Below are 21,932 nucleotides of genomic sequence, written 5' to 3'. Positions count from 1 at the left end.
CAAACCCTGTGAAAATTATTTGGATTTAATATTAATCTTTATCTGGAGTAAATATATAGCACAGGACAGCACCACTGAACTTATATGGCAGCACCACTGGACTGGACTTATACGGCAGTATCACTGGACTTATACGCTAGTACCACTGGACTTATACGGCAGTACCACTGGACTGGATTTATACGGCAGTATCACTGGAATTATACGGCAGTACCACTAGACTGGATTTACACGGCAGTACCACTGGACATATACGGCAGTATCACTGGACTGGATTTATATGGCAGGATCAGTGGACTTATACACCACATACCTGCCTTTTGAGGAAGACGCCCTGCTGGCGTTGAAACGCGTTAAGGATTACAGGACATCTCATGAGGACCGGTACCGCTGTGTACTTCTATCTTCCATCTGAGCCGTGTACGAGAAACCAGATCGACGGCTGCAGCATAAGCACCCCAGCCCGCAGCTTCCATCCCGCACGGCTTTCAGCTCTAGCCGCCGCCACACTAACCAGTGGCACGAGCGTTGGACGGGCTGTTGATTGGTGCTTCTGGCCGGACACCTGCCACCTCGGCTCCATCGGCAAACGACCTATGTGAAAGGGGATAACGGAGCTCCCGCATGCAGTAACGTCTCGGTGAAGACGCCACGGGCAAGTCTCCTGTGCATTTCTATACCGCTCCACCCCGCTGAGGCTCTGGTGTACATCATTTCCCTGGCTAACGGGACAGCACCAGGGAGCAGGAATCGAAAGCTCCTGCCCAGCGGTAACAGGTTCATTTACCTTATTTTTATTTGTACTTTTTTCAACATCCGTTTACACTGCTCATATTTGTTGAACAAACGCACTTCAACCCGGGTCACGGGTATTATCCTGTGGACATGCCACTGTGAGCTACATATCTGGAAATCATTCTGTAGCCGCACATTTAAGTGTGTACATATTGTTTCTTGTATAATCCTGAGACTTTTGTGTTAACAGTGGCTAATTTTACGTTTCCAACCTGCACTTTAATTAAACACCAGGTGCTCATCATACGGTTATACAACATTAATTGTGATGTTTTAATAATTGTATTACACCCCCGGGAGGTTGTTGCATTGTATTTTATGTGCATTCTTATTAAATATTTTATACTATATAAGCGCCACTTGTTTTTTTTTGGACTTATACACCAGTACCACTCGACTTATACGGCAGTACCACTGGACTGGATTTATACGGCAGTACCACCGGATTTATACGGCAGTACCACCGGATTTATACGGCAGTACCACCGGACTTATACGGCAGTACCACCGAAATTACACGTCAGTACCACTGAAAGTATCACTGGACATATTAAACGGCAGTATCACTGGACATATTAAACGGCAGTATCACTGGACATATTAAACGGCAGTATCATTGGGCTGGACTCACGCGGCAGTACCGCTGGACTCACGCGGCAGTACCGCTGGACTGGACTTATACGGCAGTGCCGTTGGACTTATACGGCAGCGCCACTGGACTGGATTTATACGACAGGATTACTGGATTTATACTCCAGTACCACTGGAATTATACGGGAGTATCACTGGATTTATACGGCAGTACCACTGGACATATACGGCAGTACCACTAGACATATACGGCAGTATCACCGGAATTATATGGCAGTACCACTGGACATATACGGCAGTATCACTGGAATTATATGGCAGTACCAATGGACATATACGGCAGTATCACTGGATTTATACGCCAGTACCGCTGGACATACGGCAGTACCACTGGACATATACAGCAGCACAAGGACACCAACACTGGACTGATGCAGGACAACACAGCACCACTGCAATGGACTGGATTTATACAGCAGCACTGGATATATGGCAGCAGAGGACACCACCACTGTGACTTGACTGGTGCAGCATAAGACACCAGCACTGGACTGATGCAGGACAACACAGCACCACTGCAATGGACTGGACTTATACAGCAGCACTGGACATATGGCAGCAGAGGACACCGTCACTGTGACTGATGCAGCACAATACACCACCACTGAACTGATGCAGCACAACACAGTACCACTGGACTTAAACAGCAGCACTGAACATATGGCAGCAGAGGACACCGTCACTATGACTGATGCAGCACAATACACCACCACTGAACTGATGCAGCACAACACAGTACCACTGGACTTAAACAGCAGCACTAGACATATGGCAGCAGAGGACACCACCACTGTGACTGGACTGATGCAGCACAAGACACAACCACTGTACTGATGCAGAACACTGAAGGACAGAGACACGCCCTCTTACTACACTCTCCAATGCCAGAGTGAAAATGGCGGTGACGCGCGGCTCCTTATATAGAATCCAACCCCCTTCGAGAATCAGACAGCGGTACGATGACGTTTTGCGTCGTTCTGGCTTCCGAGTCAGCCGGGAAAACACGAGCCTGACTCGGATCCGGGCTCGGGTAGTGAAGTTTGGGTGGGGGGGGGGGGGGGGGGGGGGGTGTTTGGGGGGGTCGGTTCTCAGGGAACCGAACTTGCTCATCTCTAATTTATAGTGATTTCCATTGCTGAGGTGCAACGATCTGCTTAGAACTCAAAAAAAGAAAATTACAATAAATACCAAAAGGCACATGAAAACATGTAAATATGAATGTCTTTGATACTCATTCAGCTCACTTCCAAGCCATACATCACAGTGTAAACCCAGAAAGAGTGCTCTATTCTCTAATTTTTGTCTGGTAACCCCTAACCCCTGTCAATATAAGCACATATATTGGTTTTGCTGTACATGTTAGCAACAATCCAAAAACTACATAAAAATGTAGTCTTAGTTATAAACAACCATATTACAAAATAAAAAAGAAATTACAAGGGCAAGTGTCAGCCAAAAAGGCTATCTGTAATAATGGTTAAACGGCCAAAGAGTAATGGACACACACAATAGTGCTCCGACATTTAATAGAATCACTGGGGTTTATAAAGCTTTTCTGAGTAGGTATCATGTTATATTCTGGGCATGTGCTAATTATTTCCAATCATGACATCAATGTCACGTAAACACTTTAAGCTCAATTTTGAATTAGCAGCAGGGGGCAGTATTATTTGCTTATTAATAAGCAAATAATTATAATTTCTAGTCTCTAAAAACTGACCCATTGATCATTCTTGTATGAGAACGCAGATGGTGACCTTGTAACAGATACATTATATTCTTTTGTTGCTGCAAAACAATGATTATATAGGAGTCTGGGTGAAATATTTGCTTACAGCTTATGCTCATTTTCAGCTCTGCATTTTAAAGGCATATCCCCTTTTCTAAATATTAGCATAAGTTGAGCCAAACCATTAGCTATCAGAAAATACACTGCTCCTTTAAATTAAATTTATCATATTGCCGCTCTTTCAGCAGAAAAGTTTTAAGAGACTTGTACAAATACTTGGGACCTTAGCCCATGAATGGCTAAATGATTAATTATTCCATTTGCTTACAATGCTTTTATATTTAACATTTAAATCACTACTTCTAATAAAATATATAACACTATTTAAATTATAAAATGTATTCGTTTTGTAAAAAAATTATTGTGTAATAAATGTCATTTCTTTTATAGCTCTCCTTTGTAGAAACATTAAAATGTTAAATATTTTAAACTAAGCAGTTAAAACTTGATAATTATAATTTGTAGCTGCAATAAGCAAATGAAGTTTCGCCCGAATGCAACAAAGCCACATGCGGTGTGTTGAAGGGATTGCTAATGTAGGAGCCGGCAGCATGACTGTGCATGCACGGTCTGATGACTACATACAGTATGAGAGAGCGGCCAATGCTGTGGAGGAATCCTATATCCCTCTTCTGGTAAATGTTGAGTGTAGCCTATAAGCTACAATGGCTAACTCCATCTAAAATGTTGTTAGTGTCTGGGGCCAAGATCCGTAATGCTTTGCCCAATAAATACTGTACAGAGGATCCCTTATATTTCTTTAATATGTCCTACAAATATCCATTGATAAACAGGCAGCTTTGATGTTTCAAAATATGAGAAAAACATCTCCGATAGTGAAGTCATCATGAAGCTCGTCTCAGACATAATTCTTTTAAAACGAGCATTAACATCAGGATTATGAAATAGGATTCATTACTAAAGAGGATTTGTGGTACTTGCTGTTAAATACATTGCTCTTAGTCCATTTGGGGGACACTGAATACTATGGCACTTCAAACTAAACTTAATTGTTGCTACTTCTCTACATCCCATCAGTCTTTAGATCGACTTAGAAAGTACACCATCCTCCCTAGCAACTGCATACACTGGAGAACGGACACTTCAGTGAAAGATAAAAGCTACAAGGGTGGTTCAATAAGAAAGGTAACAATTCCCTATTTCATTCTAATTTCCTGTTAGGCCAGACCGGAACCAAAATCCTGCACAACTGAGCGTAAGAGAGGGAACGCAGTGTCCCCCAGCCTGCTCAAGAGAAAAGGATTCAACAATATGTGACCAAAAATCCTATTTTCTCTTGCAGCAAGGCTGGGCGACACTGGACCATGGGATGTTCAACAGTCACCCCCAGGGGAGGGAATGATCAAATTTGCCAGGTAAGAGAACTGTACACCCAAAGAGGGCATGGCCAAAAACATATAAACAGAAAAAAAACACATGTACAGTGGACCAAGTACTGTAGCTATATGACATACCTGTTCTGCTGAAGCACCGTGTCTCGCTGCCCAGGAAGTTGCCACTGCCATAGTGTAATGTGCTGACACTCAGTCTGGTGCTGGGCGCCTGCTAGAGGGAGCTAGAAAGATGGCTCAGAGCTTGAGCACATTGATCAGCAGAGCTGTCTCCGACGCTGACCAAAGGACCTGGAGCCGAAGATGTAATTTTATGGAACCCCATCCTAGGAGACTCGCATCTGTGATAACAATGACCTTATCTGGAATGACCAATGATCATCCCTGGAAGAGATGATAGGCAACCAGCCACCAATTGAGAAACTGATGAGTTCTGTCAGACAGAACAAGAAACTGAGACGAGAGGGATGCTGTCAGGAATCTGCATTTTGCATCACATCACTTACCGGTGCTCTGATGTGCTAGCCTCCGGAGGGTCACATCCTCAGCCTGGCAGCGTGTTCCATGATTGCCTGCAATGTGCAGAGACTCTCTCCAGTGTGTACCCCGCTTGCCATACATCGTGTACCCCAATGTATTCCCACCATCTCCAGAGTATGGGCACCGCCATGACACTTGCAGTCAGCTGACTTGGTGCTATCCACTCCTGAGCACTGGAGCGCTCACATGACTTGATTCTCCAATCCCTGTTGACCAGTGGGTATATAGCCAGAGTTCCTGCTCAGTATCATTGCCTTGAACAACGCGTCACATCCTGTGAACAAGAATTTCCTGGCTCCAGTTTCCTGTCTCCTGAGACTCCCTCGTGTTAATCCTTTCGTGGAACTACAGGCACCAGCCATCCAGTTCAGTTGCATCTGCATTCTGCACCAGCAATCACTAGCAGTCTCCTGAGACTCTCCTGTGTCAGTGTTCCGTGGAACTACAGGCACCAGCCATCCAGTTCAGTTGCAGCCCCATCTGCATTCTTCTCCAGCATTCATTTGCAGTCTCCTGTGTCAGTGCTCTGTGGAACTACAGGTACCAGCCTTCCAGTTTGTCTTCAGCTTCAGCTACACTCTGCTCCTACAATCACTTGCAGTAAGAGACTCTCTCTAGGTGCTGCTTATCATTCTTACCTGTTTGTTATTACTTTGCATCAGCACTGTGCTATTCAACCTGCACAAAAGCATCCAGCTTAAAGTTCAGCTGTCTCCTCCAATAACCTAACCTGGTTCTATTGTTGTATGCAAGCATACCCTATTGACCGTGTAGCTCTGTGGCAAGTTCCTATCGGTTTCCAGGCCGATCATCTACATTATCAATTGCCTGTATAATCCTGTTGCAAATTACTATTGGTTTCCAGGGTTGATCAGCTGCATTACCAATTGCCTATACAATTCCTGTTTCAAGTTACCATCGGTTTCCAGACCGATCATCGAAATTGGCAAGTATCTGTGTAAAGCTCTGTTTCAAGTCATCATCGGCTTCCAGGCCGACCATCGTTTATTCCAAGTTGTCACCATCGGTTCCCAGGCCGATAGTCATTTGTTCCTTTTCACCATCGGTTCCTGGGCCGACCATCGATAGTTCCTGTCCACCATCGGTTCCCAGGCCGATAGTCATCTGTTCCTGTTCATCATCGGTTCCCAGGCCGATAGTCATATGTTCCTGTTCATCATCAGTTCCCAGGCTGAAAGTCATCTGTTCATCATTGGTTCCCAGGCTGATTGTCATCTGCTCCAAGTTCCATCGGTTCCCAGACCGATGATCGGTAACTCCAAGTCACTATCGGTGCCCAGACCGTTCATCGGTTGCTCCCAGTTACCATCGGTACCCAGACCGAACTATCTCTAAGTGACTGTTTATTTCAGAGACTATCAGCTTCCATGCTGAATCATACGTTTACATTTACATTGCCCCAGTTACTTATATTTCCTGTGTGTACTTACTAAATAGCATTTGCGCACATGCACAGGAACTTACTTCAGCCTCCTTGTTTCCTCCATCGCACCGCTACTGACCCACTAGTGACCCCTCCGGGAACAGATACAGACACAGACCTGACAGATGCTGATCAACCCCGTCCAATTTTGGAGAAATTTCCTCAGGAATTCTCGTGAATGGAACCTTATGTACTGAATGGTGTCAAAGGTGTAAGCGATGGTGCCCAACAGCTTCATGCACAACAAGACTGATGGACAGTACCGTCAAGACCAAGTTCTGCAGGACTTTGGCAAGTTCTGCAGGACTTTGGCAAGTTCTGCAGGACTTTGGCAAGTTCTGCAGGACTTTGGCAAGTTCTGCAGGACTTTGGCAAGAAAGAGAGCGGTGTCAAAGACCACCCACAGAAACTGAAGGCATGAGACTTCTCGAAATTCAGGATCCAGCCGTGATCTTGAAGTGCTTGAACCATGTGATCTGAGTGCTTTTGCAATGGCAAAGCTAAAATTGGGCTTCACAAGCAGTTCATCCAAATAAGGTATGACTGTAATACCTTTGCACAGTAAGCTCGCCATTATCAGCATGATCTTGGTGAAAACTCAAAGCCATTGCTATTCTGAATGGTAGGGCCTGGAACTGATAGCGATTGGATATGACTGAAAAACGGAGGGGAGAATGATGACCTGCCCAAATGGCTTCCGAAAAAGGATCAGGTTGGGAGTAAAACCCCAGTTTCTGTTCCAGCGGAGGAACTGGAGCAATGACACAACCCGAAATGAAAGAATTGATTGCCTGGTCCAATGCCACCCTCTTCTCCGCATCCCGGCGAAGAGAGGTGTCTATAAATCGCAGTGGTGGTGGACCATTAAGATCGATTATGTAACCTCAGAAAATGATGCCTAAAACCAAAGCATCTGAAGACTTCTCCACCCAATGGTATCTGAACTGGAGCAACCGCACTCCAACTTGTTACCTGACTGGGTGGAGAGAGACCACATCAGGTGATAGGCTTCTCCGTAACCCTTGCTCCCGAGCGTCATTTGGCACCAGAAAATATGCCCTTTGAAGCCGAATCCCTGCCAGGGAAGAAATAGCCCCTCACAGATTTACCTCATACTCCACCCCAAAACGGAGATTTATGGTAAGAACTTACCTTTGTTAAATCTCTTTCTGCGAGGTACACTGGTATTCCACAGGGAATAACATCGGGGTGTAGAGTAGGATCTTGATATGAGGCACCAACAGGCTAAATGCTTAGACTGTTCCCAAGATGCTCAGCGCCGCCTCCTCTATAACCCCGCCTCCGTGCACAGGAGCTCAGTTTTGTTAACCAGTCCAATGCAGTAGCAGGTAAAAGAGATGACAACATTTGGTAGCCACAGACACCACATTCTCAGGACAGAAGACGATATCAGCGGCTAATACCATACCAACCCAAAGAAGCCAAGTGCGTCAGGGTGGGCGCCCTGTGGAATCCAGTGTACCTCACAGAAAGAGATTTAACAAAGGTAAGTTCTTACCATAAATCTCCTTTTCTGCAGCGGGGTACACTGGTATTCCACAGTGAATAACATCGGGTATGTCCTAAAGCAGTTACTTATAGGAGAAGACGCACTGTAGCGGGTACAAGAACACGGCGTCCAAAGGAAGCATCCTGGGAGGCGGAAGTTTCGAAGGCATAGAACGTTATGACGTGTTCACTGAGGACCACGAAGCCGCCTCGCACAATTGTTCAAGGGTCGCACCACGGCGGGCCGCACAAGAAGGTCCAACTGACCGAGTAGAATGGGTCTTGATGGTAGCAGGAGCTGGAAGACCAGCCTGTAAATAAGCATGTGCAATCACCATTCTAATCCATCTGGCCAAGGTCTGCTTGTTAGCAGGCCAGCCACATTTGTGAAAACCAAACAGTACAAAGAGAGAATCAGACTTCCTAACGGAGGCTGTCCTCTTCACACAGATATGGAGAGCCCGTACCACATCCAAAGACCACTCTTTGGAGGATAAATCCGGAGAGACAAAGGCCGGAACCACAATCTCCTGGTTAAGGTGGAAAGAATTCACCACCTTAGGTAGATAATCAGGGCGCGTCCGAAGAACCGCCCGGTCACAGTAAAAAATCAGATAGGGGGACCTACAAGACAATGCACCCAAATCTGATACCCGTCTAGCAGAGGCAATAGCCATCAGAAACAAGACCTTGAGGGAAAGACTATTTAAGGTCCGCAGATTCAAGAGGTTCAAACGGAGACTCTTGCAAAGCCTCCAGAACCACGACAAATCCAAGGAGCCACAGGTGTGAAATAGGGAAGTTGAAACCGTAAAACACCCTGAGTGACTGTATGAACATCAGGCAGAGTCGCAATTTTTCTCTGAAACCATACCGACAAGGCAGAAATATGAACCTTGAGTGAGGCCAGCCGAAGGCCCAAGTCCAGGCCCTGCTGTAGGAAGGCCAAAAGTTTGGCCGTACTAAACTTGTAAACGTCATGATTGTTAGATGCGCACCAAGCAAAGTAAGAATTTCAGACCCTATGGTAAATCTGTGCAGAAGCTGCTTACGGTCCTTCAACATAGTTTGAATGACCGCCTAAGAAAATCCTTTGGCCCTCAGTACAGAAGCATCAAGAGCAACGCCGTCAAAGCCAGTCGGGCCAAATTCTGGTAAACACATTGGCCCTGAAAGAGGAGGTCTGGTCGTTGCGGAAGCAGAAGAGGACGCTCTAGCGAGAGACCCTGTAGGTCTGAGAATCAATGCCGTCTGGGCCACATTGGAGCTATTAGAAGGATTCATCCTTCTTGCTTGAACTTCCTCACTACTCTGGGCAGAAGTGACACCGGAGGGAACACGTACGGCAGCCGAAAGTTCCATGGAATTTCCAGTGCGTCCACGAACCCCGCTTGAGAATCCCTTGTTCTTGCTCCGGAGACCGGAACATTGTGATTGTGTCAAGATGCCATCAGGTCTACATCTAGTAGGCCCCACTTGTCCACTAGGAGTTGAAATACTTCTGGATAAAGGCTCCACTCTCCGGCGTGTACGTCCTGACGACTGAGGAAGTCCGTTTCCCAGTTGAGGACCCCCGGAATGAACACTGTCGATATGGCTGGCAGATGGCGTTCCGCCCATTGAAGAATCTTTGACACTTCCATCATTGCCATGCGGCTTCGAGTGCCGCCTTGATGATTTATGTACACCACCGTGGTGGCGTTGTCTGACTGTACTTGAACAGGCCTGTTCAGTACCAAATGCTGGGCCAGTTTCAGAGCATTGAACACTGCCCGCAATTCCAGAATGTTTATCGGGAGGAGAGACTCCTCCCAGGACCACCGACCATGAAGAGAGTGTTGCTCCAACACTGCGCCCCAACCCCTCAGACTGGCATCCGTCGTCAGAAGGACCCAGTTGGAGATTAAGAAGGGACGACCCCTGCTCAATCGTTGGTCCTGCAGCCACCAGGTCAGTGACAGACGGACCTCCAGAGACAAGGAAATCATTTGAGACCTGATCTGGTGAGGCAGGCCATCCCACTTGGCAAGAATACGTTTCTGCAGAGGGCAGGAATGAAATTGAGCGTACTCCACCATGTCGAAAGCCGACACCATGAGGCCTAGTACTTGCATTGTAGAGTGTATCGACATACGCGGACGAGAGAGGAAGCAACGTATCTTGTCCTGAAGCTGCAGGACTTTCTCCTGTGACAAAAACAACCTCAGGTTGTGTGTGTCCAACAATGCTCACAGATGCACCATGCTCTGGGCAGGGACCAGGGATGATTTCTTCCAGTTGATGAGCCATCCGTGGGCTTGTAGAAACCGGACCGTCAGATACAAATGACGGAGGACAACTTCTGGGGAATTGGCCAGGATCAGCAAGTCATCCAGATACGGCAGGATCCTGATGCTTCAACGGCGGAGTGAAGCCGTCGTAACTGCCATGACCTTGGTGAAAATTCGCGGAGCCGTGGTCAGACCAAACGGTAAGGCCCGGAATTGGTTATGGAGATTGCCAATAGCAAACCGCAGGTATTGCTGATGTGACATGGCAATAGGGATATGCAGGTAAGCATCTTGTATATCCAGGGATACCATATAGTCTCCTGGTTCCAAAGCCAGGACAGTAGAGCGAAGGGTCTCCATATGAAACTTGGAGACCCTCACAAACTTGTTCAAAGATTTGAAGTTGAGAATGGGCCGGGAGGAACCATTCAGTTTGGGAACTAGGAACAGCGTTGAATAGTACCCCCTGCCCCTCTGAGCCAGAGGCACCGGCACTACCACTCCGGTGTCCAGGAGGGATTGTACCACTAAACAGAGAGTTGTTGCCTTCACCTGATCCGAAGGGATGTTCGTCAGGCAACAGCGAGGATGGGGACGTGTCTTGAAGGATATAGCGTATCCGTGAGTGACGACTTCCCATACCCAAGCATCTGAAGTGGTCTTCAACCATACCTGGGTGAACTGTAGAAGTCGGCCTCCCACCCTGGGATCCCCCATGGGGAGGTCCGCCCTGTCATGCCGCAGGTTTGTCAGATTTGGAGGCAGGCTGACGGGCAGCCCAGGCACGTTTAGGCTTGGTGGTTTTGGAAGTGCGAGACTGTTTCAGGTACGCCTGACCATTTGCTTTACCTGGAGGGCGAAAGGAAGAAAGGAAGTACTCTTTGCCTTCGGGGCCGAAGGAGTAGTACTAGGTAGACATGCAGTCTTAGCAGACGCCAAGTCAGCGACAATCTTGTTGAGATCCTCACCAAAGCAAAGAGGATGTTCCTTTTAAATGCAAGCACCTCCAGTGTTTTCTTAGAGTCCAAGTCCACCGACCAGGACTGTAACCAGAGAATACCGTGAGCCAAAATGGATGTCGTAGCAGCCTTAGCCGCCAGAACACCGGCATCTGAAGTTGCTTCTTTAATGTAATGAGATGCCGTGACAATATAAGAGAGACCTTGTCTGGCATGTTCAGGAAAATCGGACGGAAACTCAGCCTCCATTTCCTGAGCCCACGCCTCAATAGCTTCGGCGGCCCAAGTAGCCACAATGGTGGGCCTATGCACAGCCCATGCAAGGGTATAGATAGCTTTTAAGCAGCCCTCCACACGCTTATACGTCGGCTCCTTGAGAGAAGTGACGGTAGTGACAGGCAGAGCAGATGACACCACGAGCCAAGCGATTTGCGAGTCCACCGGCGGTGGAGTTTCCCAATTTTTACTCAATTCTGCCGTAAGGGGATAGCGGACTAGCATCTTCTTGTGCGGGGTGAATTTCTTTCCTGGGTTCTCCCAGGATTCCTGACGTATGTCATCCAAGTGGTCAGAATGAGGTAAAACCAATTTAGTAAACTTCTGACGTTTGAACCTGTCCAGTTTCTTAGATGTAGTAGCAGGCTCAGGATCATCATCAATCTGAAGAATGAGCCTGATAGCCTCTAAGAGATCAGGAACATCCACCTGTGAAACAGATTCCCCATCAGAAACGTCATGATCAGAGTCTGTGGGGTCAGTATACACGCCATCTTCATCGGAAAAGGTATCCGGAACATGCGTGGATTGAGAGGAAGTAACAGCCCACTTAGAGGACTTCTTAGGTTCAGTCTTAGGCGGGCGAGGGTCAGGAATACGTTTATCCAAAGAGTTATTCAAGTAATGTAACTGAGTGGACAGAGCATCTATCCATGGCGGATTAACTTCAGGGACCATATAAGGCTGATAAGGCACAGGAGGTCCCACAGGGGGCGCAAGTCTAGTTACCATCGTAGTCAGTAAATTAGAAAAGGCAGACCAAGGCGGGCCCTGATGTGCCCCCGTTGTTACAAACTGACTGGGGGTACAGAACCCCCAAAACCTGAACCCTCCGCAGCCATGTTATCCTCAAATGCATCTGGGACATCATAACTGCGCACGGCAGAATCAGTCCCAGACCCATCGCCCCATGCAGCTGACATAATATGAAAGCGTAAACCACGGGCGACAGAGTACAATGTCAGGAGATAGAATACCTAACACAAACCCCCTCTGCAGTGTGACAGCACAAATACAGGATTTCTAAGGTAAAATGTGACTGAAAAACACAGAGAAAAATACAAGATACGTATATCCTGTGAAATACCTATATTATCTAATAACCCTGACGCACGGAGCCCCCTCAGGTTACAGAATACAGGGATAGCAGTAGGAGTGAGATACACGGAGTAGAGATCACTCAGCGAGCTATATGCACACACACACACACACACAGTCACACGTACAATGCAGGAATTATGACAAACAATAAAACTGCACTGGACTAGCAATACTATTACGTAGTAAGGCTATGTATATAAACAGATATATCAATGCACAGTAAAAACTGGATGAATATCACAGGGTACTTGTACTAAATAACCCTGAAGTATGCACTTGTTCTTAACTAACACTGTCTAAACGACATGTAGAATACTTAAGTGTCCTGTAAATGCACAGCATTGATGATGCAGGCGGCTTTACAGAGGAGGCATCACCCAGCAGTCCCAGAATCAGCGCAGCTGTGTGTAATGGCGCCCAAACGCTGACAGGGAGTGAGGGAGACAGAGAGATGCAGCTCCAGGGAGGGAACATTTACTCTAAATGGCACCCAGGGGCTGGGGGAGGGACTACAGGCCAGAGCCTTATCCCCTTGCTGGACTTCACCACCGGGTGCTGCGGTTCCCAGAGAACTTCGGTTAGTGTGTGCGCCCTGGGAGAAGAACCGGAGCCTCCGCTGTAAGTACCTGGCAACCAGGGACGCGGGAGTATACAGCGCCCCTGGGGGAGGTGATGGAGCTGCAGCAGGAGATATCAGAATGATATCTAGCACTAGAGTGCCTCTGCTGCCCTTGAAGTCTTCTATCTTCATTAAAATAGCTCTTCTTAGGGCTGCTGGAGCAGCCCTGCCTGTTGGTGCCTGCAGTGCAGGCAGATAATTTACAAACTGGGCTCCTGTGCACGAAGGCGGGGTTATAGAGGAGGCGGCGCTGAGCATCTTGGGAACAGTCAAAGCTTTTAGCCTGTTGGTGCCACAGATCAAGATCCTACTCTACACCCCAATGTTATTCCCTGTGGAATACCAGTGTACCCCGCTGCAGAGAGGAGGACTGAAAAGCCGGAAATGCAGACCCTGCTGTTTAGGGGCAGCCACCATAAGTAAAGTGCTTTCTCCCCCAAGTAGCCTGGGTATCGGTATCCAATTCTGGTCTAAAAAGAACACCCCCACCAAACGGAAAAGAGATTCCAAGGAAAGTTTTGATTCTGAATCTGCAGAGACAGCCGTAGTTGAAACCCTAGAAACCACCTGAGCACGTCTTGCACAGCCTCACACACATATTCAGCTGCACGGAGAAGCTGTTCTGCCAATTCCAGAAGGGGATCCCTGAACACATCGCTGTGAAGGTCCTCAATGAGTTTATTGGCCCAATTCTCCATAACTTGAGCCACCCATGCAGAGTCTATTAAAAGGTCATGTAATGACCCCAGAGTCCATAAAAATGGACTTGAGACAAGCTTCCAATTTTTTTTATTAAAGGATGCGAAGCCCTGACAAGAAAGAGACAACAGAGAACTTTTTATCTCATGCCTCCCAGGCCTCCTCAATGAGATTGGGGAGATCTGAAGAAGATGGAAAACTAAACCTTCTTGCATTGATGAATGACAAGACTCACAGCCTTTCGCTTTGGAATCCACATCCAAACAGTCTAGAGCATGCATTCCCAACCACGGTCCTCAAGGCACACCAACAGTGCAGGTTTTAGTGATATCCAGGCTGCAGCACAGATGGTTAAATCAGAATAACTGAGCTACTAATTAAGTCACCTGTGCTGAAGCCTGGATATCACTAAAACCTGCACTGTTGGTGTGCCTTGAGGACCGTGGTTGGGAATGCCTGGTCTAGGGAGCGCAAAGCAGCAATGAGGTCTTCCACACCATGACTGGCGGAAGACTCTAGGTCCTCACCCTCCAGGATGACGCAACAGGAAGGTCAGCTTGTGTGTAGGCCTGTGAAATAGTCAATTGAAGCCAAAAAGCCAAAAGTTTGTTTGTTAGCAGGCCAGCCCCTCTTGTAAAACCCATATAACACAAAAAGAGCATCACCAGCTGAGAGGTCTGGGGATTTATAAGGCCAGAACCACTATTTATTCATTAAGATGGAACCTTGATACCACTTTAGGCAGGTAGCCAGCTCGGGATCGTCAGAGACCCTGTGGGCAGAGGCAACGCAAAAGCAAGGAGAAAAAGCATTTTCACCATCTGCCACTTGAGGTCCACAGAGTCCAAAAGGTCACATTGCAGCGCCTGTAAAGCCTAGAGAACCAAAGACAAGTCCCACAGGGTCAACAGAGGGACAAAATGAGGTTGAATGTGAAGTACACCTTGAAGGAACATTCCATCAGGCAGGGGAGCGATCTGTCGCTGGAACCAGACTGACAAAGTAGAGGCACGCACTTCAAGGGATACCAGGTGGAGGCAGGGGTCCAACCCAGCCTGGGGAAAGGCAAGCGCCTGAGAAACTCTGAAAACAGTAGGGTTATAGCCTCTAGAAGAACACCACTGGAAGTAAGAGTGCCAAACTCTGTAATAGATGCGGGCTGAGGTAGACTTACGAGCCTTTGGCATCATCTGAATCACAGAGTGGGAGAAACCCTTGGATCTTAAGAGGGATAACTCAAGAGCTATTTCGTCAAAGACAGATGAGCTAGCTCTGGGTGTCGAAAGGGATCTTGAGTTAGCAGATCCGGCCATAGAGGGAGTGGAAAGGGAGTGTCTACTGAGAGACTCTGCAGGTCTGCAAAACAATGGCGCCTGGGCCAGGCCGGAACTACCAACAGCATGGTGCCTCCTTCCTGCTTGAACTTGCAAAGCACTCTCGGAAGGATGGAGACTGGAGGGAAGCGGTACGCCAGAGTGAAAGTCCACCTTACCACTAGAGCGTCCATAACGATGGCTAAGGGATCCCTGGTCTTGGACTCGTATATGGGTACTTTGTGGTTGTAACGTGAGGCCATGGGGTCCACATTCTTTAATTGGGAGAGTATAAAAAGTCTTTTTGGGAGCTGAAACCATCTGCCACACACATAAGTTCAGTAAGCTGATCTGATTGAGGAAATTCAGCCTTAACCTTACCGGAGCCTTAACCTTAGAAGCCAGTTCCTCATCCTCCATGTCTGTCACAGGTTGGGTAACAGCATTACCTGCTTCAGGTAATGACTGGAGTCCTATGGCTGCAACTCGTGACTGGAATCGAGAGGGCTAAATGTAACTCTTTCGCATGAGATTTGCTTAGCACTGAGAACTCCCTTTGGTATGAATTATTGGTAGTAGACCACCGGCTGAAGTATAAAGCTGGACCGGACTGGTTACTGGCTGAAGTATAAACTGGACCTGGTACTGCTGCACAGGAGAGGAAATGCAGGTTCACTTGTCACACACACAATGTAACTAGTTTCACAGGCCCCTTCCTGTTCCTGGAGACCTGCTTTATACCCTTAGGTAGACTGCCATTGGAAGGAGTCAGATGAGAGTTTCCAGCACTCCTACTGGTGAATAGTCTGATCAGCTGACCAGGAAACATGTCTGCTGGAACTTCCTGCAAACACAATGATCAGAGATACCAGAAGCTGTACACCAGATCCTGCTGATTCAGAAGAGATTAACACAGACACATGCTGCAGCTTGGAAACTGAAGTCTGCATGGAGCTTGCAAGACCGAGAGAAATCCCCAAATCTGTGTTGAACAAAAGGCAAGGTACAAGGAACACATAATACATGCATGAAATAGTCCTGGGTATGTCTGCATCTTGAAATGTAATAAAGGTATAGGTATTAGCGTCAGAAAGAGTCAGAGTAGAGATAGCGGCGGTCAAGAGAAGCTGGGCTTCAAAAAGGGGTGTAGATGCTAGTGAAAGTAATTAAAACAGATAATTGACAAATGCCACCAACAGCTCCCCCTACCCTGCAGAGCTATGTGTGGTGCCCCCTCCGCATACACCTAGTTATGGCCGGGGCTGGGATATGACAGTTAGTACATAGACCGTCCTGTACAGGATCCTGAGGGAATAAGCCTGCCGAACAGGATCTGCATGTAACTAGCACAGGTGCCCCAGTCTCATTACCGTTGCCTTTGGAAGAATTAGTAATAGTACTACAATAAGCACACAGTGAGTGTATAGCCAAACAATGCAATGTGACACCCCGAAACAAATACAAGTAAATGCAAGGTGTAGTAGAATCCCTACACTCCTGCTACTGAGTTAAGAAAGGAGCAAAGGGAAAGATATAACTGACAGAAGAATGAAGGTCCCAAACACATCTTACCAAAGAAGATACCAGACAGTTGTCCCATTGGAACACTGCTCCAAAATAACAAAACCACAGCAGCCTTGAGACTAGCCCTGCCCAGTGCTCTGCTGTTAAGAAGTGTCTTACAACAGTGGGGGACTGATGCAACTCCCAATGGCGACCATTAACTGTCCCTCCCTGGCACCCACAGTCTGAGCTGCTGAACGCTCATCGCAACAAGAAAGATGGGGCTGTGTTGCAGTTGTAGCCTGAGCTCCCGGAGCGCTCTATGGACCAGCAACAGTCACCTTGGGGTATCTGGTACACACAGCGGTGCAAGCGGCCGGGTACGGCGTACCCTTAAGATTTTAGCCGTGGGTACGCCGTACCCACCGCCGCCGCTCTCTCCCTCCACTGCTGCATGAGGGGAGGAGAGCGCAGTGTACGCCTCTCCTGCCCCTCAGTGTCTACCTTCAATTCGGCCCCGGCCCGTGAGCCAATAAGAGCTCGCGGACCGGCAGCCAAGGCTCCTGATTGACTGCTGGACTGCGAGCTTTGAGTGGCTCACAGATCGGCGCCTAATTGATGGGTAGAGCGACACCCGCACCGACACCGGAGACTGAGGGGCAGGAGAGGCGCACGCTGCGTTCTCCTCCCCTCACACACAGGAACAGAACGACAGCAGCAGCGCGGTAAGCAGCAGGAGAAGGGGGGGGGGGGGGGGGGGGCATGTGTACCTGGCACTGGGGGCATATCTGGCACTGCGGGGGCATTTCTGTATCTGGCACTGGGGGGACATGTGTATCTAGCACTGGAGGCATTTCTGTATCTGGCACTGGGGGGCCATTTCTGTATCTGCCACTGGGGGCATTTGTGTATCTGGCACTGGGGGCAATGTATATCTGATACCGTCGGGGCATTTGTGTATCTGGCACTGTGGGGCAATGTGTATCTGGCACTATGGGGCAATGTGTATCTGGCACTGTGGGGCAATGTGTATCTGGCACTGTGGGGCAATGCGTATCTGGCACTGTGGGGCAACGTATATCTGGCACTGTGGGGCAACGTATATCTGGCACTGTGGGGCAACATATATCTGCCACTATTGGGGCATATGTGTATCTGCCTACCCCCCATATGTGTATCTGCCCCCCACCCCATTTTCATTGGCCATGCCCCATGTGGCATTTGGCCACACCCATTTTTTTTGTACCTGTAAGACATTATTTCTACTTGCACCACTGGGTACACAAAATAGTGGAGACCACGTCACTCCCTTGCTGTAAAATGAAAAACATGTGGTCAGGTGCGGCAAATAGGGTGCTGAGCCACTCCTGCCTGCCTCCATCTACCTAAAAACACTACAAGCAAATTGCATAACACAGAAGATTAAAAAAGCAGAAACATACAGATTTGCTTCTTATGCTATAATGGTGCCCATTCCAAAGACTCTTAAGCCAATCTTAATTTGACATGCTTCATAAAGGCTGATGGGATATAGGGCCTAATTCAGACTTGATTGCAGCAGCAAAATTGTTCTCTTGTTGGCAAAACCATGGCCCTCATTCCGAGTCGTTCGCTCTGTATTTTTCATCGCATCGCAGTGAAATTCCGCTTAGTGCGCATGCGCAATATTCGCACTGCGACTGCGCCAAGTATCTTTGCTATGAAGAAAGTATTTTTACTCACGGCTTTCTTATCGCTCCGGCGAACGTAATGTGATTGACAGGAAATGGGTGTTACTGGGCGGAAACACGGCGTTTTATGGGCGTGTGGCTGAAAACACTACCGTTTCCGGAAAAAACGCAGGAGTGGCCGGAGAAACGGGGGAGTGGTTGGGCGAACGCTGGGTGTGTTTGTGACGTCAAACCAGGAACGACAAGCACTGAACTGATCGCACAGGCAGAGTAAGTCTGGAGCTACTCTAAAACTGCTAAGTAGTTTGTGATCGCAATATTGCGAATACATCGGTCGCAATTTTAAGATGCTAAGATACACTCCCAGTAGGCGGCGGCTTAGCGTGTGTAACTCTGCTAAATTCGCCTTGCGACCGATCAACTCGGAATGAGGGCCCATGTGCAGTGCATGTGGGGAAGATATAACAAGTGCAGAGAGAGTTAGATTTGGGTGGGGTGTGTTCAAACTGAAATCTACTCTCTCTTCACGTTATATCTGCCCACCTGCACTGCACATGGTTTTGCTGCTGCGGTCAGCTCTGAATTAGGCCCATAGAGAGAGGGTTTAGCTACAAATTTGGCTTTATGAACCAGCTCCTCCTAGTGCCCTCTACATCCCATGGTTAGCAGTGTCCCTGGATAGGATGACAAAGAAATTTTCAACTTCTGCAACAAGGAAAGCAATTACAATCAAGCCAAGAATCTGTAGTGTATGGATAAAAAAGGATGCATAAAAACAAGCAAGTCTTAAAACAAGACTTGGGGCCTTATTCAGACCTGATCGCTGTGCTGCAAATTTGCAGAGGTCTGCAATCAGATAGTTGCCGCCCAGGGAGAGTGAAAACCCGCCCCGTGCAAGTGTGCGAACGCATGTGTATGCCGTGCAAAAATTCCGCCAGACAGCAGACAACAGCAAATCCGTTCGCAACTCACTCACCTCCTAATGATTTTTCCAGTCTGTGCGTAGCCCACGACTTACTCCTACAGTGTGATACAAACAGGCTGATTGGAGCCAGAGCTGACGTCACACACCCTCCCTGAAACCACTAGGGAAGGAATGCGTTTTTCCTGACGCTCCCTGAAAATAGCCAGTTACCACCCACAAATATCCTCTCCCCGTCAATCACCTTGCGAGCGCCTTGCAATCTAAATTTTTGCACAATCCTGTCGCTGTCTGGCGACGCGCCTGCGCATTGCCGTGCATACGCAGTCATTCGATAATCGGCCGCTGTGCGATTTCGCACAACAGCGATCAGGTCTGAATCGGGCCCTTAGTTTTCCTTTTTTTCAATAGCTCTACTGCTGAGCATTAGCTAGCGTGTGTCTGCAAAGACTTATGAGACAACAGCAGCCTTCATACTGTGCATAAAGTGGGATAAATGCTTTACCTGTGATGTAGAACACACCATCCTCTTGTCGTTGCACTTTCAGGTTTTTTACTGAAAAAGCAACTGGCTCAGGAAGAACTGGAGAGGGATAAACACGTGGCCCATCATCCTGTTAAACATAATACAAATATTTTTGAAGTCATTGATTTTTCATTTGAGCAAAAATGTTACAATTCAAAGGATAACAAAAATTACATTTGGGTGAAATTACTGTAAATGAGATAAAAAATAGGATTTTGGTACTTACCGGTAAATCCTTTTCTCCTAGTCCGTAGAGGATGCTGGGGACTCCAAAGGGACCATGGGGTATAGACGGGATCCGCAGGAGCTTGGGCACACTTAAAAGACTTAATCTGGGTGTGAACTGGCTCCTCCCCCTATGCCCCTCCTCCAGACCCCAGTTATAGGAACTGTGCCCAGGAGAGACGGACATTTCGAGGAAAAGATTTTTGTTCAAACCAAGGGCTACAGACAAACCAGCCCACACCACAAACATACCGTACAACCGGAGTAACTTTAAACCAGAGAACAGTATGAATCAACAGCAGCAACCAGCTGAAATAAGAAATACACAACCCGTGTATAAACAAACTTAACCAGTAAGAAAACACTGCAAGTAATAGTCCGCACCGGGATGGGCGCCCAGCATCCTCTACGGTAAGTACCAAAATCCTATTTTCTCTTACGTCCTAGAGGATGCTGGGGACTCCAAAAGGACCATGGGGATTATACCAAAGCTCCAGAACGGGCGGGAGAGTGCGGACGACTCTGCAGCACCGACTGAGCAAATGCAAGGTCCTCCTCGGCCAGGGTATCAAACTTATAGAATTTAGCAAAAGTGTTTGAACCCGACCAAGTAGCTGCTCGGCAAAGCTGTAACGCCGAGACACCTCGGGCAGCCGCCCAAGATGAGCCCACTTTCCTGGTAGAATGGGCTTTTACTGACTTCGGCACCGGTAGTCCGGCCGAAGAATGAGCCTGCTGAATCGTACTACAAATCCAGCGTGCAACAGTCTGTTTTGAAGCAGGATGACCAATTTTGTTGGAAGCATACAAGACAAACAGCGCCTCAGTTTTCCTGGTAACAGCTGTCCTAGCGACATAGATCTACAACGCTCTTACAACATCCAGAGATCTTGGAATCGCCACAGCTTCCGTAGCCACCGGGACCACAATAGGTTGGTTAATGTGAAATGAAGAAACCACCTTCGGCAGAAATTGTTGACGAGTCCTCAATTCCGCCCTATCCGAATGAAAAATCAAGTACGGGCTCTTATGAGATAAGACCGCCAACTCTGACACCCGCCTGGCAGACGCCAGCGCCAATAGCATAACTGCCTTCCAAGTGAGAAATTTCAACTCAACCTTATGCAAAGGTTCAAACCAGGAAGACATGAGAAACCGTAATACCACATCAAGGTCCCATGGAGCTACAGGAGGCACAAACGGAGGATTGATATGCATTACTCCTTTCACAAAAGTCTGAACCTCTGGGAGGACCGCTAACTCTTTTTGAAAGAAAATAGACAAAGCCGAAATCTGCACTTTGATGGAACCCAATTTTAGGCCTGCATCCACTCCCGCCTGTAAAAAGTGGAGAAAGCGACCCAAGTGAAAATCTTCCGCAGGAGCCATTTTAGACTCACACCAGGAAATATACTTTCTCCAAATACGGTGATAATGCTTCGCCGTAACCTCCTTCCTAGCCTTAATGAGAGTTGGAATGACCTCCCTGGGAATACCCTTACGAGCTAAGATCTGGCACTCAACCTCCATGCCGTCAAACGCAGCCGCGGTAAGTCTGGAAACACGCATGGACCCTGCAACAACAGGTCCTCTCTTAGAGGAAGCGGCCAAGGATCTTCCACCAGCAAGTCCTGAAGATCCGGGTACCAGGCCCTTCTTGGCCAGTCTGGAACGACGAGAATCGCCTGAACCCTTGCTCGACGAATGATCCCCAGGACCTTTGGAATGAGAGGAAGTGGAGGGAACACATACACCGACTGGAAGACCCA

General features: G+C 47.8%; 1 protein-coding gene across 2 annotated transcripts in view; it reads right to left on the bottom strand.

Moving 5' to 3' along the window:
- BLTP3A (bridge-like lipid transfer protein family member 3A) overlaps positions 1-21,932 on the bottom strand; it is a 262,471-nt gene that overhangs the window by 13,338 nt on the left and 227,201 nt on the right. For both annotated transcript variants that reach the window (XM_063954906.1, XM_063954907.1), the window contains exon 19: positions 19,918-20,026. In XM_063954906.1, the coding sequence (XP_063810976.1) occupies positions 19,918-20,026 (109 nt within the window). The remainder of the gene's footprint in view (positions 1-19,917; positions 20,027-21,932) is intronic.

Source organism: Pseudophryne corroboree, chromosome 2, assembly GCF_028390025.1.
Source record: "Pseudophryne corroboree isolate aPseCor3 chromosome 2, aPseCor3.hap2, whole genome shotgun sequence".
NCBI classification, from domain to species: Eukaryota; Metazoa; Chordata; class Amphibia; order Anura; family Myobatrachidae; genus Pseudophryne; species Pseudophryne corroboree.
Note: the sequence above shows the minus strand (reverse complement) of the source record. Positions and strands in the feature narration are given on the sequence as shown.